The sequence below is a fragment of the Phodopus roborovskii genome, unplaced genomic scaffold (assembly GCF_943737965.1).
Source record: "Phodopus roborovskii unplaced genomic scaffold, PHOROB, whole genome shotgun sequence".
NCBI lineage: Eukaryota > Metazoa > Chordata > Mammalia > Rodentia > Cricetidae > Phodopus > Phodopus roborovskii.
In genome coordinates, this window is record NW_026126433.1 from 47427494 (window position 1) to 47447777 (window position 20284).

The window sequence follows — 20284 nt, forward strand, 5'->3', positions numbered from 1 at the left end:
ACGTGAAAATACATAGATCAGCAGAAATGGGTTAATACTTAAGACAGAGCTAGCCGATAAGAAACTAGTATCAGGCCAACAGCATTGTATCAAATACAGAGTCTCTGTGTGTTAATTGGGGCTGGCGTGGCAGTGGGACAAGACCTGTGGCGGGAGGAAAAACCTTAGTCCTTACATATGGCGTTCACGTGGCTAATAAGAACTTCTACTTAAAATTTAACAAAAGCCTAAAAAAGGGTTTAAAAACAAAAGAACAGAGACAAGCAAGGTTTCTTGGTAGCAGCATTTTTCTCGGTTGGACTCTGACTTAAGAGACAAGCAGATTGCGCGGCTCCTTTAAGGAAAGTTTCCTGACTCAGCATAAACTGCAAAAAACCGCAGGGCTTTTAAGAAGGATTGCTAACAATTTATTGGTGTGTATCAGAGGCAGTGACCACATCTCCAAGCCCCCGCAGCATGCTGATGGATGGCAGCATAGACCAAGACAGTGACCACAGCTTTCAGTGCTGGCGGTAAAATAGCCACCGCCATCTCTGATAAACCGTGGCGGAAACAACTATAACTTTCATTTTAGCAATGTTGTTGTTTACCAGATAAAGAATCGTGGCCAGAAAAAGATAAAGATTTACAGTAAAGACAGATTCACGTTAATAAAAACCTCTAAAGGTTTACAGTGTGTTTTAAAACATATGTAGATACGGGGGAAAAATGGTTTTAAAAAGACAGAACTGGGTGTAGGGGCACATGCCTTTAATCCCAGCCCTCGGGAGACAGAGGCAAGCAGATCTCTGTGATTTCAAAGTAAACCTGGTATGCAGAGTAAATTCCAGGACAGAGAAACCCTGTCTCAAAAAATAAAAAAATAGAAGTAAAAGAAACAGAGTAATAATAAAGCCACATAAACATGGAAAACTCAGAGAAAATCTGGATATTGTACAGTGTTATATTGTCTTTGTATTGTTTGACTGCTGAGGAAACAACAACTGTTAAACAAATGCTGATGGATCAATTTAATTTATATATTTTAAAAATAAGGCAGGAGGAAAAACCTTACTCCTTACAGTGCATGACAAAACTTTAAAGCATGGCACTGCAGGACACACGGATGCAATAACAATACTTAGTCATCTTGTTCTCAGACTTTCAATGAATACCCTTTATTCCCAACTGGATCTTAAAGAAGTCAGAAAATAAATGCTTTGGATATTTTTTCTTTCTTTACTCTTCGAAACCAGAGGCCACCAAGTCCAATTTTATACTGTAAGTTCAGACCAAATATTGTTGATATATCTACATTTCTAATTTTGAGGTTCTAAAGGACCTAGTGGGTTTAAAGGGGGGAGGGCTGAACAGGGTATGGGACACAGGGGCTGAAAAGAAATGAAATCAAGTCTGCAAAAAGGACTCCATTCTTAGCTTAGTTTGCTACCAAGCCTTCTATTCCCTCAAATTACTCCCCTTTTTATTAAACCTCTGAGTGCACACAGTGACAGAGATGAATGCAACCTCTTGGGGTGTTATGAACACAAAAGGATGGTATCTCTTTTTACAACAGTAAAAGCCCAAATGTCAAGGACTAACAATTTCACACAAAGTCCCATAGGCACTTCTCAGACCCCTTAGGACTCCAAAAACAGTCTGTTTCTCTGTCTTTATTGTTTGAATACATTATTATAATCAACAGGGCTCAAAATGAATGAAGGAATGGGGTTCCCACTATAGATTTAAAGCAAAAAGTCACAATGCCTCAGACCCCATGCCTTTGAACTATTCTAGAAACCAAAAAGGTTTCTTGTTTTATGTTCCAATTTAAGAACCTGGAAGTCTGAGTCAATGCATACTATCACTGATACTTTCTTGGTACTGAAGCTTCACTTTTCCGGGTGAACCATTTTACCAAATCTAATGCACCTGTCAATCCTTAACAATAAGCACTCTTTAACAATAAGCACTAATTTCAATTAGCTGGTGATTCCAAAGTTGACTATTAAATTACTACTAATACAATGATTAACGATTCAACGTAAACAGATACATGAAGGCATCTGCATAAATTTTCAGCAAAGACATCCAAGTGCTTGGGCAATCTTTGCAAAGTTGAAAGCCTCCACTTGGCCTTTCACCATTATAGTTACTTTCAGATTCAGACTCACAAATGTAAAAATGATGACAGCCATAGGTTTTGTTTCATACCTTAACTTTCCATTATGGAACAACTCATAATGAAAGTAGGAAACAGCATTGCCTTGAAGGATCTTAGTGAAGAAGTCTGGAGTCTAAGTACCAAATTCCAGCATCTAGTTTTACCTGATCATAGGCAAACCAAGATCACCACCCTTGCTTTCTCTTAAGACTATTAAATAAAACTGGTACAAACTCCTCCTGTCTACTCATCTCTGTAGTCAACAAAATACAGAAAGCAAATACAGTATCTTACTAGGGGAGAACTGTAATAGGTTTACTAACAAGCAACTTCTGTGCTGTCCTGTTTCCACACACCACCAGCATCCTCAACCCTGCCTTGGCAACAAATCCGTTTACACAGCAGTGGTTTCCTAGACTAGGAGTTTCTTGTGGACAAAGGCTCAGACATTCTGGCATTTCCATTGCAGGACTAAGTGTTGTCCTGTAGATACAAAATAGATGTTTCCTGGATGAATCATCAGTCTGCAGCCAGTCCTCTACTTATGCTTCTCCTTTAAAAAAAAAAAAAACATATTGTTCTAAAACTAAAGGCAACACAGCAGTAATGGACATCCTTTGATTCACATCCTATACATGTATTTATGAATCTGGAGTACCTACATATTTATAAATAACTATCTATGATCCTGAATTGGAAGACAGGCCTTAAGGCTCCAATGATGAAATGTTATCAGCTTTGCACCTATTTTGCCCCCAAAGGTATCCTATTTATTAAAATGTATAGTAGTTAGAAAAAAACATCAGTCATAACTTTCCTACCTTTAAAATGACATTTCAAATGTGAAGGAATTATTGTGTGGTCCTACTGAAGTATGGATATATTTTACATATTGATTTATATGTCCATATGTATATAACACTCTGAAGAACTGATGGTGTGTAACTATAACAAGGGATATATTTTAATATAAACATGTTTGAATGAATACTTAATTAGCATATAGAAAAATGTAAGGATTATGTAAGTAATAAGTTAGTTTTTAAGTGTGGGAACACTTGGAAGCCAAACATGGCTTCTCCACAATCATTTCTCTGGACATTCCAAAGGCATCAGATCAGCCTTGGTAACATAGTAACACCTTCAGTCTACAAACTGATCCTATAACATTTTACAGGTATTTATACTGAGAACCTTTTGGATAAATGTTACAATGGCCACAACCTTAGAATCTACAATGCAGCTGGACCTGTGAACTATTTCCAAGCAAAAAGCCAAGCAGGCCTCAAACTCATCTTTCTATCCAGCAAGAGTTTAGACACTTTTCCAAGTCTTCAGCCCAGCACAGAAGATCTGATTTTAAAACTGAACACTCAAGGCTTTGCTTTGGAGCACCTCCTATGGCAATGTGAGTCAGTATTCCATGCCAACACCTTTGAGAGCACCATTAAATATGCATGCTATCAGACAAGGTGTAGGAACAGAAAGAGGCGAAAGGAATAATGGGGTGATAAAGCAGTAGCTGATCCAATAGCTAGCTCAGCTAAGAAACAGACAGGGTAGGTTTCTGCAGGCAATGGAAAGGAAGATAACCCAAGTCAAAGCAACTAGCTGTTTAAAGATCTGCTTCTGCATGGGATCCAATTTTATGTAATCTTCCCACCTGGTCCCTTGACTAACCTAGACCACCTGCGCATCAACACACAAAACCATATACCTTCAGGAAAAAGAAATATTCTTACAACCTAAACATGCTGCCGTTAACGGAAAACCCTACATATTGTTTAGATCATGGGTATTGCTCATCTATTTTGAATTCTGAAACTGGGAGACAGTTTTCTGAGAGCCTTCACAAAGGCCTTGCCTCTAAGCTGCTTCAAAGCAAACGACAAATGGGGGGGAAAAAACTAACCCTGAAAACCACGTGTGTCCGGGTAGGAAGCACTGGATTTCCCGAAAGTCAACTTTTTATCTCGCTGAAACAATTGTAAATATTTCTAAATATCCAGTTTGAAACTCTGTATCTACTTGTCTCACTCACTTTTCAATAGAGTAGTGGTTCCTTCTTTAGGACCCAATGAGGTCTCCCCTAAATATTAATTTATGGGTTACAAAGAAGAAAAAAGAAAAAGAAAAAAGAGGACCCTAAACAATCTCCAAGCTCCGTAGCGGAATCTGATGTCAACAAAGTGGACCGCAGGAGGAGAGGTTCTGCGAGTCCGGGGCCTGCAGGTGGGGCCCCGGCTATTTCTGGGTATTTCGGAAAAAGGACCCTCCCTTGGCCGCCAGGCTGGGTGGGCCTCACCGGCTCCTCATCGGTTCCTCACCGGGTCCCAGCCAGGGTCGGGAGCAGGCCTCGGGCTGTAGCTCCCTCAACTCCGCCCCGCAGCGAACCGCCAGTCAGGTCCCCAGATCCCAAAATGCAGTTCAAGCGTCGCACATCCTCCAGAGGCACCCGGAGCGTCACACGGAACTGCAGGGCAGGGGTTCGCCGCAGCTCCCAGCCCAAGGGGCGCACCTCAAGGTGACACCTCGCCACGCCGGGCGTCCCCCGCCAGGGCCCGGCTTCGCTCACCTGGCAGCGGCACACGATGTCGGCGTCCTGCGCCAGCAGATCCACCACCTTCCCTTTGCCCTCGTCGCCCCACTGCGCGCCCAGCACCACCGTCACCCGGTTCCCTCCGGGCGGCGCCCTGGGGCGGCCGCAGTCGCCGTTGGGCAGGGAGGCGGCCGCCGGGTTGCTCTCTGAAATCGACATGGCTCCGGTCAGGCCAGGAGTGCCGTGAGAAGACGCGACAGGCGAGCGGAGCGTGAACCCAACTGCTGTGGGGCCACCAGCCACATGCGGAGGAAGAAGGAGCCAGAGGCCGGCCCCGCCCCCGCCCCGCGGGCCGCCACCCTCCCGCCAGGCCCCGCCCCGCGCCCCGCCGCCTGCTCAGGGCGGGACCACTTCGCGCAGGCCGGAGCCGCAGCACCGCCCGCAGGCGCCGGGCGGCCTCAACTGCCGCCACCCCAGGGCCGAGGCCACACCCCTTCTCCGGCCTGGCGCGAGGCACAGCCGAGAACCGCGCGAGAGCGGAGGGCAAGGGGCGGGGATAAGAGAGTTCCGCCCTCTGCGCCCCGCCCACCAGTCCCTCCTGGGGTTTTCAAACTCCAGAGGCGCGGAGGGACGTGAGGGCCGTGAGGGGCGTGACGAGTGTGGGACTACAACTCCCAGCATGCAGTGCTGTGAGGCGGCCAAGGCGCGGCGCCATGAAGTCATCCTCTACCGATTTCGGTGTGAGAAAGCCAATTTTGTTTTCTGTGTTTAGAGACTTGGTTTGTTAAGGAATGAACTACCCTACTAACCTTACAAAACATAAACGGAGATTTAAAAATACATGGAAGCTGGAACGGAGACAAATTAATTAGAACTGAAAATAAGGCTAAAAGTGCAAACTCAAAAGCATAGAAAATATAGGATATTAGGAAATGTAGAGATCGAGTCCTAACTGTTCTCATTTTACAGTGTGCAAAGATGAGTCAGTTACCCATGTCATATCCGTTATACGCCTGGTTTTTTTCACAACCATATTTTATAAAAATACATCCTTTCTACAAAAGAATTTCTATCTCGTTCCCTGCCCACCCACCCCACACCCGCCCACTTTTTACCTCTTGAAGTATTGTAGATCAAATCCAATCGTAATCTGAGGCGACTACTCAACCACTGAGTTATTCCCTCCAGGCCTTCAGACTTTTCTATAGGGCTTAACTTGTTCAAATGAGGATTGAAATGTTTCTGTAGGTATTTTGTTTGCAGATTCAGTTAACCTACGTTCTTCCTCTATGTTCTGCTCTCAGGGTTTCACTGTGACTAGTTTCAAAGTATGCCACTAAAGTGGGTTTTTAAGTTTGTGTGTGTGTGTGTGTGTGTGATGTGTGCACATGCTCATGAAGGCCAGAAGAGGGCATCAGATCCCCTGTAGCTGGAGTAGCAGGCAATGGTGAGCCATCTGATAATAGGTGCTGAGAAGAGCATCCCCATCCTAAGGAAGAGCAGCAAGTGCTCTTAATTGCTGAGCCACTTCTCTAGCCCTGAGCTAATGTTTACACTGCTACCCAAATTAACTGTAGCATAAAATTCCAATAAAAATTGCTTTGAAAAACCACTAAGAATAAAGAACTGGGGGTGCAGCTCGCTGGTGTAGAGTGACGATTACCTACTAGTGAAAGACCCGAGGAAGGCATGGACCGTCACGCTCTGACTCAGGAAAGGCGCCCCCCCCCCCCAAATCACTCACAAGAAGCGGTCTTGATGCAAAAGCATGAGGTCTTTTATATTCCAGTGCACTGGGGTCCACAACCATACCCCACGTGGGGTAGAGGATTGGGAACCCTGGGTTCAGACAGCTTTTATAGGGTTACAACAAAGCCCGCGCATTACAAACCAATCATCGCGCATTACAAACCAATCATCTCATAGCATCCAGTGTGGACCAATCAATTTGAACTATCCAAGCCTGTGCTTTGCCCAGGAAGTCTGCTTTCAATAGGGCTCCTGGGTAGTGTGGCAGGGCTCATTTCCTGTTCTCATTCACTCACAGGTGCTGTCCGTAAACCACCCTGTCGTAAACAGTCAAGAATGACCTTTTGCCTACTCACTGCTAGGGAGCAGAGTCTAGGGGAAATTAGGCTAAGTTTTTCCATCCTTACACTAGCACATGCAACGCCCCGGATTTGATATCCACTATTAAAAACAGAAAATGGAATGGAATCGTTCTGCGTACTGTCTACCAATGTAGGTATGTAAGACCCTCAGAATGAGGAGTCTCACCATTTTGGTCGGTAACCCCAAGAACTCAATGTCCAGTCCAGTTGCTGCAACACGCAAGAGGCTTTAATGAACAGGAAATGTTTGCGTAAACAGGCTCCTCCAGCATGCAGGCTAGAGAGAAGCACCATCCCCTGGCACAGGTGTTTTTAAAGGCAAAACCCACAAGCTTAGGGAGGGGGTGGGACCCTCTGTCCATTGAGTACGGGACCCTTTGTGGCCAGATGGCCTCGCTATTAGGGTCAACAGACCTTAGGGCCTCAGGGTATACTAATTAATCTTGTCTGGGCAAACAAGAGGTACAGTTATCTCGTTGTTTCTTAAGGACCCAGTCACCACCTGCTGACTCACAAGAAAGGAGGGGCAGTGTGAATTCTTGGTATCTTGTATCTCAGGGCCTTGTGAGGGGAAGTTAGCAAAGTCCAAGGAACAGATATTGGTCTGGGTTAGCTTTCCAGGTTAGTCTGTCCTTCATTTCAAGTGGGGGGTTTCTTTAACTTTACTTTTTTTGTCTTTCAGGTATACTGTCATGGTCTCAGAGAGTCCAGAAAGCCAGTTTAGCATTTGCTATTTCTCTTATTCACATACTAACCAGGCCAGTGTCTTCTTAGATTCTGAGCCAGAATCACCATAAGCAATGTTTGCCATTCCTGTGGACTGTGTTATCATTAACCATTGAGAACCTATTATATACCAAGACTGCTGGGCACAGATAACTCAGTGAAACAAGAACAATGGTGGAAGTCCTAAAAATGATTTTCCACTTCTGTTCTCCAGGTTCTGATGTCCTCCCTTGGTGGCTATTTTATCCATGACCATGCCATTTGAGAAGTTCCTCCATTGAGGTTACATGGTGTCAATTTCCTTAAAACCACAGTGGTTAGCATTATGGAACTAAGGTCATTGTTTCCCTAGATTCTTACCACATCCCCTAGACCCTGTAAATAGCTGATCATACAGGATATTTCTTAATCATCTGACATTTTTAACTACTCACTTGGTAGTCCTACCAAAAGCCAGTTTAAGGATAAAGAAAGGAAACCTTTCAATACTCCCCCTCCACCTCCTCCTGCCCACTTCCTGCTCTGTAACACTCACAGATTATAAGCAGACAGGGGGCTCTGACCTAACAGCACCCCTTCTGGGGTTTTCCTCCCAAGCAAAGGTGTTATACTGTCTGAAGTCCCTCATGACCTTGTCTATCGCCCCTTCGCACTCATCTTTCAGCGGACACCCAGGTATCGTGGTTTAATAAGAATCAAGATAAACAAATAGGCCAAATAGGTGTTTATTCAGGGAGAAATAACTTACAACCTAGACAAATGAACACCAGCAAGAATCATGGGATGCTCTCCTCTCCCAATCCCACCAGTAAGAGAGCACATTCCAGGCTCCTCCTCAGACCTAGTTCCACAGGTCACTTCTTCCCCTGGCTCCACCAATGGGTGTGGTTAGTGCCACAGAAGCAGACAAAGTGAGTATCTCACTATACCTAGGGATTTCAACTTTAACCATAGCTATCAGCACTTCCATTTTTGAATTCTACAAATGAGATTGTTACATGGCCAATGAACTATGCCTTAAGTTCAACCCTTGTCACAACTAGTCAGGATCCCTTTGATCAATGTTTTATCTCCACCAACACTCCCTTCTCCATCTGCAAGCCAGCACAATGTATCTTTAATGGGTCTTTAATGACCCAGCCTGCCTCTATCTTAGGCTTAAAAGCCAAAGCCATCTTACAGTAAAAATAAACTAGGTTCATTCCTGATTATGATTAAACCTCTGTTTCTGAAAGATTGAACTATATCCTACCTGTAACCTTAACTAAAATGGTTCTGTACTGCCTGTTCCAGGAAACAGCAACCATGCCTTTGTGGCAAAAAAGTATAATTATTTTTGCAACCCTGCCTTTGTTTCAAAAGGTTATTTTGACCACCTATGACTACCTTGTGACTACCTGTTGTTATGACTACCTTGTTATGCCCACCTTGCAATCATGTCTTTCTTTCAGGAGATGGTTAGGACTAACTTGTTATGCTTATGTTCTGTCCCTGTAACTCTAATGAGTTTGCCCACCAAATTCTCCATTTGGAAGCCTTCTACCCTTGAGCTGTAATAAAATCCTTGTCTTCCTTATGTCCAGTGCTAACTTCTCAATCCCTGCCTTACCTGGAGACAGCCTGTGTACACAAATAAAAAAGCTTTCTTTAATTAATTTGGTCATGATGACTTGAGTAGGTGGCCTTTCTCCTCCCATCTTTGGGATTAACATCTTTCAAAACAGTTTCTTCGGAGATAGACTTCAATGGATAGGAAAAATACACCAATCCTCACTTTCCATAATACTTAACTTTACTTGTCGATCAAATAGCTCCAACGCCTCCAAACCACGCATAGCTATTGGATGTATTCCTCTCTTGATTGTCACACTTGACTCCCTTCAAAAGGATTGTGTCTTTCTGTTTAATCAATAAACTCAATAACTCTGCTGTACTCCTCCCTGAAGTCTTTTCAGTGACTGCTTCAACGTCAGAGGTGTACACATTGCTAGTACCACTGAGTTGTGTTTCCTGCTTATAGTGACAATAGAAAAGAAAGATTCAACTGCTGCCTTCAACAAGTAAACAAACAATATTACATGATAATTGTTTGTCTAAAGCAATAATGCTGTCATATGTATTTGGTTTTTAATTGCAGGAACACACACGTCGCTGTTTATTTCTGTCCATTTTTCCCTTTGAAAATAAGGAAAATTATTTTGTTCTGTTTTTAAAATTAGATGTAATGTTTGGTTAATTATTTGAGAGTCTCCTACATACTGTGCTGGTTGGCTTTTGTCAGCGTGATACAAACTTGAGTCACCTGGAAGAGGAAACTTCCAATTGAGGAATCGCGTCTATCAGATGGACCCGTGAGCAAGTCTGCAGAACATTTCCTGGATTAACGATTGAGGAGGGCACAGCTCATTGTGGGTGGTGCCAGCCCTGGGCAGGTAGTCCTGAGAAGTCATGGGGGAGCAGGCCAGTAAGCAGCATTCCTCCATGGTTTCTGCTTCAGTTCCTGAGTTCAACTACTAAGAGCTTGCGGCCAGTCGGTGCTATATGGGTCCATATGGGGGCGGAGGGGGTGGGGGTCATCTATACTTTTGTCTTTTATCGTGCCAACTCGGATTTTTCAAGGTGCAGTTTTGTACTGAAAATTGGGCTTATGAGTTCAGCAGCTAACTTTGAGGACCTCCTGGGAGACTGCCTCATGCCCCATGCGTACGCGCACTCACTCTCTCCCACCCTGCGCGTGCACAAGCCGCCTGGGACCCCGGAACGTGCTAACCCCGGCGGCCCTGCAGAGGCGGTTGCTCTGCGGTGAAATTGGCGCCATGTCGGCCTGGGAAGTGGCGCTGCTACTGTGGTGCCTGAGCTGCTGCGCCTCGGCAGTGTGGAGGTAGAAAGACGCATCCCGGGCCACTGGCCTTGCAGACCCCCGCCTGGTCCCCAGCTCCCCAGTAGGGGTGACCCGAGCTCCTCCTGGGAGTCTTTACAGACAGGGTGCCATCAGCCCTCTGCAACACCGGGTTCTGCAGAAGGGCGGTGGTACCCCCTCACGTTGCTGCCTTAGATCATTAAAAAAAAGTTACATATATGTATGTATGTATATGTGTGTATATGATACACACTTACCTATGTAAGGCCATTTACATGAAAGCGTATGATATACTTTGGGCATATCTGCCCCATACTTTTTTTTTTTTTTTTTTTTTTTTTTTCCTGCTGGGGATTTGCCCAGCTCCACCCTCGACCCCGCCCCCATGGGTCCCTAGGTACTCCCTGGTGCTGTATCTTGTTCCTCCCCCAAAGTAGAACCAGAGATGACTAGGGAGGAACATTTCACTTCCATCGTTTTTAAGAAATCGAAGCAGAGTGGATCTAGAGAGCGTATTTACTAAAACAGAAATGCTGTATAAACGAAGAGATTTATTCCCAAGTATTGATTTTGAGACTGAAGATATTATAAAGTCTTGAGAGATCCTTAATGCGGGTTTGGCTGTGTTTGTTGTTCAGTATTCAGTAATCACTAGCTATAAAGGAATATCAAAGTATTTTAAGTTTCAATACGGGTTAAAATGCATCTTTAAAGAAAAATCATATTATTCGAATAGGCTATATAAAAATAAGTATCACCCCCCCTCCATTAACATTTAACATGACCAACAAGAAATTAAACAATTGTAAAGTTTTCTTTACAATGAGGAAGGGGGTTCTCGTATTTGTCATGTGACATGTGAAGGAACAAAAGAATGGGCTTAGAATGGCATGTTGGTGCAGTGAGCCCCAGCACACAGAGGGCCAAAAATTCAAAGCAAACATAGGCTAAATAGTTTTAAAAATGAATAAAAATCGAATACAGGGGCTGGAAAGATGGTTCTGTGGTTACAAGCACCAGCTGCTCTTCCAGAGGACCCTGGTTCGATTTCCAGCCCACTGTCCCTAACAACTGAGTACCAGAGGATTTGGCGCGTCCTCTTCTGTCCTCCTCGGACATTGCATGTTATGGTGTATAGACATAGGCAGGCAACACACAGTACACATTTTTAAAAATCTTAATTGCCAGGCGTTGGTGGCCAGCACTCGGGAGGCAGAGGCAGTCGGATCTCTGTGAGTTCAAGTTCAGCCTGGTCTATAAGAGCTAGTTCCAGGACAGGCTCCAAAGCAATACAGAGAAACCCTGTCTCGAAAAACAAAACAAAACAAAAAAATCTTACTTAAGGTTAAATATAAAAAAGGGTAACCATTGGGACAAATGAGTGAGAAAGAGCAACAGCATTGTGTTCTGATAACTTTATAAGCCTTCTTTTCACAGTAAGATAACACATTTTGTGGGTTAAATGCAGTCTTACATTTAGAACTCTCAGCACAAGCTAACAATAAATCACAGATGAGCGTTCGAGAGCATTAAGGATGGTCTGTGAATGCAGGCAATTTGTGAGCTCTGTTGAATTTTTGTTTTGTTTGTTTTGTTTTTTCTTGGACACAAAGAAGCCACTAATGGTATCTAAGAGACCAGATAGCAAATAGGTGTTTCCTAGCAATAAAATTTTTCTGTACTTACTGAGAGAGGACAGCATTTTGGGCATGGTTATATGGTGATAAAAATGTATTTACTGAAAGGTACAATTGGACTCCCAGGCTACAGTAAGTCACCCCTGATCTTATCCATGATTAAAGGAGTGATAACATCCAATTCCATGTTTGTGGGGGAAAAAATGTTATTTTTTTTCCTCAGGGCTACCACAGAACATCAGAATTGGACTTTTTAATAATATTCTCTCTCTCTCTCTCTCTCTCTCTCTCTCTCTCTCTCTCTCTCTGTGTGTGTGTGTGTGTGTGTGTGTGTGTGTGTGTGTGTGTGTGTGTGTGTGTTAGTAGCTGAAGCAGAGTGATTTGGGAAAGAGTATTGGGTAAAATAGGAATACCATATAAATGTAAGGAAATATAATTTCCATATAAAGGATTGATTTAGAGAATGAAACATTTGTGTTATTGTGCTTAAGTCATTGTCCATGTTTACTTAATTTGCTTAGTTAACTATTTCTTTAGAGTCAGATCTTGCTGTGTAGCCCTGGATGGGGTGAAAAATCACTGTGTAGACCAGGCTGATCTCAGACTTAGAGACCCATCTGCCCCTGCCTCCAACGTCCTGGGATTAAAAACAAGTGCCACCATGCCCAACCACTGTCTACTTTTATTTTGATACAGATTTTCTCATTGACCCAGAACTTAGCAAGTGGTTAGGTTAGCTACCCAGTGACCTCTAACATATGCCCTCTAATGTGGTTAGAAGCAGGCACCACTGTGCCTGGGTTTTGACTGTGTGCATTCTCCTCCTGCTTGCAAGGCAAGTGCTTAACTAGCTGAACTATGTGCCCAGCCATAATATTATTTCAAAGGATGAATTTTTGGGACTAGGGGTATAACTTGATGCTAGACATGCATGAGGCCCTTAGGTTCAAAAGGCACTGGAAAAAGAAAATAAGTGATACATTTCCTGAAATTTAACAAAATAAATTTTAAACTGTTTCATTGTTAGCTATTTTGGCAGATGTCTAGTATGGATGAAATTCTTCCCTGCCCCAAGTTCGATGGGGGATGTCCTTCTGTATATATGTTTCTCTTATTGGTTGATGAATAAAGCACTGTTTGGCCAAAAGAGGCAGAAAGATAGGTGAAACTAGGAGAAGAAGAGAATTCTGGGAAAGGTAGGCAGAGAGGGAGGCCGAGGAGAGAGACGCTATGTAGTCAAGGAAATAGTAAGAGGTCCAGACACTTCTCCAGTAAGATAACACCACATGGAAATACTTAGATTAATAAAAGTGGGTTAATAATTAAGAGAGAGCTAGCCAATAAGAAGCCCAAGTCATCAGCCAACAGTTTTATAATTAATATAATGTCTCTGTGTGTTCATTTGGGGCAGAAGCTGTAGAACCTGGGCAGGTCAAGAAACTCCTGCAATACAAGTTATTTCTTCCATTAACATTTTGTTTGTTTACCAAGTTTGTTAAATAAAATTCATGGGAGGCTCTTGTTTTGGAGTGAGTATCTGAGCTGGGCCAAACGGAATGAAAAGAAACGGAAATGCTCATAACATCCCCATCTGACCAGACCAAACCCAAGTGTTTACTGAGCTCAGAAATCAGGAGGGAGAGGAAGAGCCAAACAAGTCAGCGTGAGTTAGAATGACACAGCCTTCCCTCTGCTGTGTCATTAGAAAAAATAACTGGAGTTGACCTGACGCGGACTGTCTGTTGTTTTCCATCGATTTCCCTGTTCCCGTCTTAGAGGTTCCAAACGACCAATCCACATTTTATTCTTAGTACCTCCCGCACGGGCTCTTCTGTGAGGCCAACCCACTATACTCAGCTTATCAGAACATTTCTGCTATTTTATGAAATGGAACGTTGCATTCTGGGACTGCATTTAAATCTTGCTGAAATATTCCAGTTGCTATAATTTTGTCCTTTGGTGAGTTCTTAATTCCAGTGGAGATGGGTATTTTCCAAAGTGATACTGGCCATTCAGTTTCTTTTTTCATGTGATCTAGATCCATTTTTAAAAAATTTTTTGAGATTGTATGCATATGGGTGTTTTGCCTGCGTGTATTACTGTGTACCACATGTGTGCAGTTCCGAAGGAGACCAAAAGAGGGCGCGGGATACCCGTGAGGCACAGTGTAGGTGCTAAGAATCTCATCCCATCCCTTCAGAACAGTCAGTGCTTTTGACCCTTGAGCCATCTCTCCAGTTTCTAGATACATTTTTAGAGCAACACCACTTATTAAACAGTCCCTATTTCTCTTAATCGATTGGACATATAATGTCTGTCCCACACAGATCTTCAGTGTGGACTTGGGTCTGTTTCTGGGTTTACTGTCCTATTCTGTTCCATTGGTGAGTATGCCTATTGCCTCATCCTACATTCTAGTGCTATAATGTCATGAACTCGGATCTCTCCCAGGAAGGTCCCCCATTCTATGGCCAGAAGTCTTAGTTACCCAGGGACCTGGACACAGTCACATAAATCTGAAAATAGGTTATCAGCTATTATATGAAAAATTCTTTGGAACTTGCAATGATTCAAGATGGTATCTTTAGGAATATTAAGTTTTCCTATTAAATCAGCATCCTGCATCCATTTATATATTCTGCATAAATGGGATCTATGTTTTTCTGTCCCTCTGTATTTGTTATTCTGCAGCAGCTGGGACAGAAAGCCCTACAAAACAACTTAAGGGAGTAAGATGTTATTTCCTCACAGTATGAGGGTTCTGTTCCATCATGGCAGGAAGCACATGGCAGCAACAGCTGGTCACTCTGTGGCCACGGCCAGAAAGCAGAGGAGATGGACGCTGGTGGTCACCCCTCTTCTCTTTTTTTATTGTTTAGTAAGGATGCCCCAACCCTCCTCCATAAAACTGTTCCATAAAACTCCATATTAATGTGGGGGCTTACCACCTGAATTAACCTATCTAGAAACTTCCTCACGTCACCCCCCAAAAGCTTGTCTACTAGGTGATTCTAGATTCTGTCAAGTTGACAAGATTAAACATCATAAAACCCCTCTTTAAGGAGTGGGTGCAGGGCCACATGCTAAGCTCGCATTCTACAGCTGCTCTTTTCAATCTGACAATTTCACTTGATCTTTCTTATTAGATTTCCTAGGACCTCCAAGTTTCTCTTACTCAAGATTTCTCTTAGAATGGCAACCCTTGACTGCCCACTGAGCAACTGTCTGCACTGAGTGTTTCTCTGTATAGTTTTAGAACCGATCCTGAAATTCACTTTACTAGGTGGTGATGGTGCATGCCTATTATCTCAGCACTCAGGAGGCAGAGGCTGTAGATCAGGCTAGCTTCAAACTAGCCTCAGAGATCTGACTGCCTCTGCCTCCTGAGTGCTGGGACTAAAGGCGTGCCCCACCACCATACAGTAGACACTGTAATTATAAATTCTCATCAAAGTTTGTCATTTTCTCTATCTCTTGAAGCAACTGTATGAGCTTTCCCTCTAATGTTTGTGGTGTGTTTCATATGTACATTTTCCTAATTACATTAGCAGTTACTTACTTGATATAAATCCAACTTGTCCTGGTTTATTTGTGTCCCTGCCTTGTTGGATTCAGTCTGCAAATATTTAAGATATTTGTATCTACGTATTTGGGCTTTGGCTTTTGTTCTGTTTGGGTTGGTTTTAAAAAGAGACATGCATTTTTACTATTACATATATGATATGAGAGAGAGAGAGAGAGAGAGAGAGACATGTGTGCATATGAGCACAGTGCCCACAAAGGCTAGAGCTGTCAGATCCCCTGGGTCTGGATTTACAGGCAATTTTAGTTACCCAGGATAGGTGCTGGGGAGTGGACTCCAGTCCTCTATGAGAGCAATATATACTTTTAACCACTGAGCCATCTCTCTACCCCCCTCCTGTTGTTCTTTTTAAATTGTTGCTGCTTTTTATGCCACAGCAGTCCAAATCAGCAACTGCAACCCTGCCACTACCAGCATTGACTAGACAGCAAGAGCTGAAGCCTGAGGGAATTCTGTTCCCTCAGGCACCAACTCTTTCAAAGCCTATCTAAATCTCTGTCCCACTAAAGAACTCAAGATTCTGCTCCTCAGAGAGGCAGAATATCGAGCAGCTCCCCTCTGCTCCTTCTCCTGTCTTTCTAGAAAGGCCAGGTGCTGTTCCTTGTCCCTCCTTATAAACCTTCTCCACTTTCTGTCAGCCAGCTGCTGGCCCAGCCTCCTGACTGCAGGGGAATTTTATTTAATCAGATCCACCTTTGCATCATTAAGCAAATGTTCCAGAGCATAAACAAAAGTAACACACCTTAAAATAATGTTCTACAACACCCTCCTTTTCTCTTTCTGTTTTTTTTTAACCCAGCCAAATTTTATTTAACATTTTTTAAAATGAAACCAAGTTGTAAGACTGTGTTTCTTTTTGTTGTTGTTCATTTTTTATTAATTTATTTTTACATTCCAGATCTATAACTTTCTATGTGGACCAGGATATGACTTTGAACTCACAGAAATATGCCTGTGTCTGCCCCCCACCCCAAACACACACACCAGGTAATGGGATGAAAGGCAAGCACCAACATGTTCAGTGTATTTTGGTTTGGTTAGTGTAACACCAGACTTAATGAAAACAAGACACAGAATGTTACCACTTTCCCAGTTCTTTGAAAGTGTTTACCTAAAACTGGGATAATTTTTTCCTGGAAAGTTTTAATAGCACTCATATGGAAAGCCTCTGAGCCCAGTATTTCAGATGAGAGTTTGAACTACTTTGTATCATCTGATGGCTATATACACATTGAGGTTTTTTTGTTTCTTCCTGAGTCAGCTTTGGTAACATGTGCTTTTTGAAAATTCTTATCTAATTGAGGCGTGTGTGTGTGTGTGTGTGTGTGTGTGTGTGTGTGTGTGTGTGTGTGTGTGTGTGTGGTCTGTTCTTTGGAACAAGGTCGCACTCCATAGCTCATGCTGGCCTCCAGTTATGATGCTCCTCCCTCCTAACCCGTGCAAGTGCTGAGATTATAGACATGAGCCACCAATCAGTTCTTTCCGTCCACCTTGTATTGTTGCTGTTTGTTTGACACAGGATCTGTCTTGTCATTTGTGTCACTGTGCTGTGTACCAGGGCTTTCCAGCAGATTCTGTCCCTTCTCCTGTCTTCCATAGGAGTATGGGATTACAGACTAGAGCCACTGAGTCGGGCTCTTTGCATGGATTCCCAAGAGCAAAGTTGGGTTGTCCAAGTTGTACAGCAAGTACTTTTATCTGCTGAGCCAATGTGGTGGTTTGAAAGAAGACAGCTCCCATAGGCTTATAGGGAGTGGCACTGTTAGGAGGTGTGGTCTTGTTGGAGGAAGTGTGTCACTAGGAGTGGGCTTTGAGGTTTCAGAAGCTCAGGCCAGGCCTAGTGGCTCACTGTCTCTCCCCGCTGCCTGAGGATCCAGATGTAGGACTCCCAGCTACCCCTCCAGCATCATGTCTGTCTGCATGCTGCCATGCTTCCCGCCATGATGAAAAAAAGGACTAAACCGCTGAACTGTAAGCCAGCCTCAATTGAAATGTTTTCCTTTATAAGAATTGCGGCAGTCATGGTGTCTCTTTAGAGCAGTAGAACCCTAACATGGACAGCCAGATCACTGGCCCGGTGTTTGTCTTTTTTATAACTGCTTTAACTCTAATGATGACACCTTTTGGTTAAAATCATTTAATTGTATCTTTAAAAAACAATATCTTGATCAGTCTTGTCATAAGCTTTCTTGCCATACTCATGTTTATATCTCTGTTCTGTATTATATACATTTTTGTTTGAATTTTTAAAAAAAAAAAATCCCCTCTATATTGGTGGCCTTATTCTGATATTCATTCTCTCTAGCTCACCCACATCCTCTGTTTTCTCTGTTTTTGAAATAGGGTCTCACTGCACAGCAAGGCTGATCCTCCTGCCTCAGTCTCCTGCCTCAGTCACCACATTCAGTTTAGTTCTAAGATCTTCAGACAGTTAACTAGTAGTTTTGGATCCTTGTCTTTCCTCATAGGATTCTATAAAATATCAGTGTCCCTTATAGCATTGTTCTGTTATAGCTCATAAAAACTGACATGACATCCTTTCAACATTTCATTTCTAGGTGGTTTTTAATTCATATCATTCTCTAAAACCCTTAGGGGTGTTTGGGGGTAGATTTGTTTTTGTTTTTGAGACAAGGTCTCACTTATTAGATGAGACTGTGTTTGAACTCATGGTTCTCCAGTCTCAGCTCTGGCAGTCTGTTCTAAAATTCCAAACATGTAAGCATGTTGCTTTCTTCTCTTATAATAATTTGTTTTGTTTTGTGTAGAGACGGGCTGTCCACATAGCCCTGGCTATCCTAGAACTCACTGTGTAGATCAGGCTGGCCTTGAACTCACAGAGACCTGACTGCCTTGTTACTGAGACCGTATAGCCACAGTGTGTGTCCACATGGTGTCTGTTCTTGGAAATCTGTTGGCATGTGCCTTGGGGCCAACTAAAGATAAAATTTTATAAATATTCTCCTTGTGTGTACTGATTGGTTTTGTGTGTCAACATGACACAAGCTAGAGTCATCACATAAGAAGAACATCAGTTGAGGGAATGCTTTTTTCTCAATTAGTCATCAATGGGGGAGGGCCCAGTCCATTGTGGGTGGGGCTATCTCTGGGCTGGTGGTCCTGGGTTCTATAACAAAGCAGAATGAACAAGACATGCTAAGTCATCCAGTAAGCAGCATCCCTCCATGGCCTCAGCATCAGCTTCTGCCTTTGGGCTCCATCCCTGCTTGAGTTCCAGTTCTGACTTCCTCCAATGATGTGGAAGTGTCAGCCAAATAAACCCTTTCCTCTCCAACTTGCTTTTTGGGCATGGTGTTTCATCACAGCAATGAAACTCTAACTAGGACAGTGTGTTCCAAAAGGTATGTCCCCTCTAGTTGTCCACTAGGGGTATGGAGTTGAATCTGTAATGAATGGGATAGAATGATTTTAGTTCCTAAAGTGCTTCATCAAAACCAATATTTGGTGTATATATATATATATATGTGTGTGTGTGTGTGTGTGTGTGTGTGTGTGTAGAGCTTGAGAGATAATGGCTCACTCAAACACCATAATCCATGAATTGTAGAAAAAGGAAGAAAAAAAAAACCCCACAAAACTAGGAAGAGAGTTATCTTAGAGAAGGAAAGGTTAAAGGTTAGAGTTAATGAATGCTCTTTAATTTTTCTTCAAGGGGCCAGGGCTAGACGTCAAAGTCAGGGCCATAATTCATCTGCACACCCCTCAGATCCATTTCCAACATTAACACATTAAATAACTGACACAAGGAATGAAGCAAGATGGAGAAGGCATTATCCTTATCATGCTGTCCGGATTAGTAAGTTATATGTGACTTTTATAGCATCCCTAGGTGAGGATGCTGATGCAGGAGCAGGTACCAACTGACTTCCAGGAAAGGGGACATCATCATTTGGCCTCCAGTGCATTCACAAATTAAATCACATACTTCAACTTTGTCTTAAAATGCCAAAACTCCCACTTGTATTTTTTCCTCTCTCCTGACACTTTCAAATATAATGGAAAGGATCTTATATTAAATCCATAGGAAGTAAGGGATGGTTCATACTTGCTGGGGGTGGGGAACCTATGATGGGAAAATCTATTTCATTTTAATTAATTGTGCTATATAAAAACACGTGTTTTCTTGTTTGATCTGTACATGTCCATGTAAAAGGAGCATAACTCTACTCCTTTTCTGTTGAAGTCAGAGCGCTATTGAGGCTTGTGTGATTCTGATAAAGGAAGTATATAATGGCATCCTAGCAACTTCCACTTATACACAAGAAAGATGTTTCTGAGCATCCCTGACCACATGTGACGTGAGCTTTTAAAATACACTTCAAATTGAGACGGACTTTAAATGTAACGCACACATCAGGTTTCAAAGAATTAGTAAAAAGAATGTAAAATGCTTACTAATCATTATTTTATAGTGATTACAATTTGGGTTGAATATATTATGAAAATGAATTCTGTCTGTGCTTAAACTTTGTGACTACTAGACAAAGTTTGATTACATGTACACAGTGCCTTATATTTCTATTGCATTAATACCACCTGAGATGGATGAGTTAAATAGAATTTAAAGTGCCCTGGATAATGAATAGTGCAAAAATGATCATGAACAAGGACTTAGAAGTTTTATTTCTAGTATTCTAAAATGAAAACTACTGGGTTTTGAAACT

At 42.7% G+C, this 20284-nt stretch overlaps 2 protein-coding genes across 3 annotated transcripts in view; one reads left to right on the top strand and one right to left on the bottom strand.

Annotated features, from left to right (window-relative positions):
- Positions 1-4939, bottom strand: part of Adss2 (adenylosuccinate synthase 2) — a 28202-nt gene extending 23263 nt beyond the window's left edge. The window contains exon 1 of one of the 2 annotated variants that reach the window (XM_051186384.1): positions 4719-4938. In XM_051186384.1, the coding sequence (XP_051042341.1) occupies positions 4719-4901 (183 nt within the window). In that variant the 5' untranslated portion in view covers positions 4902-4938. Of the gene's footprint in view, positions 1-4718 lie in introns of both variants that reach the window. The other variant, XM_051186385.1, reaches the window with a different exon arrangement.
- A 5396-nt stretch (positions 4940-10335) lies between these two features.
- Catspere (catsper channel auxiliary subunit epsilon) overlaps positions 10336-20284 on the top strand; it is a 92633-nt gene continuing 82684 nt past the window's right edge. The window contains exon 1 of the mRNA XM_051185776.1: positions 10336-10400. Coding sequence (XP_051041733.1) covers positions 10336-10400 — 65 coding nt within the window. The remainder of the gene's footprint in view (positions 10401-20284) is intronic.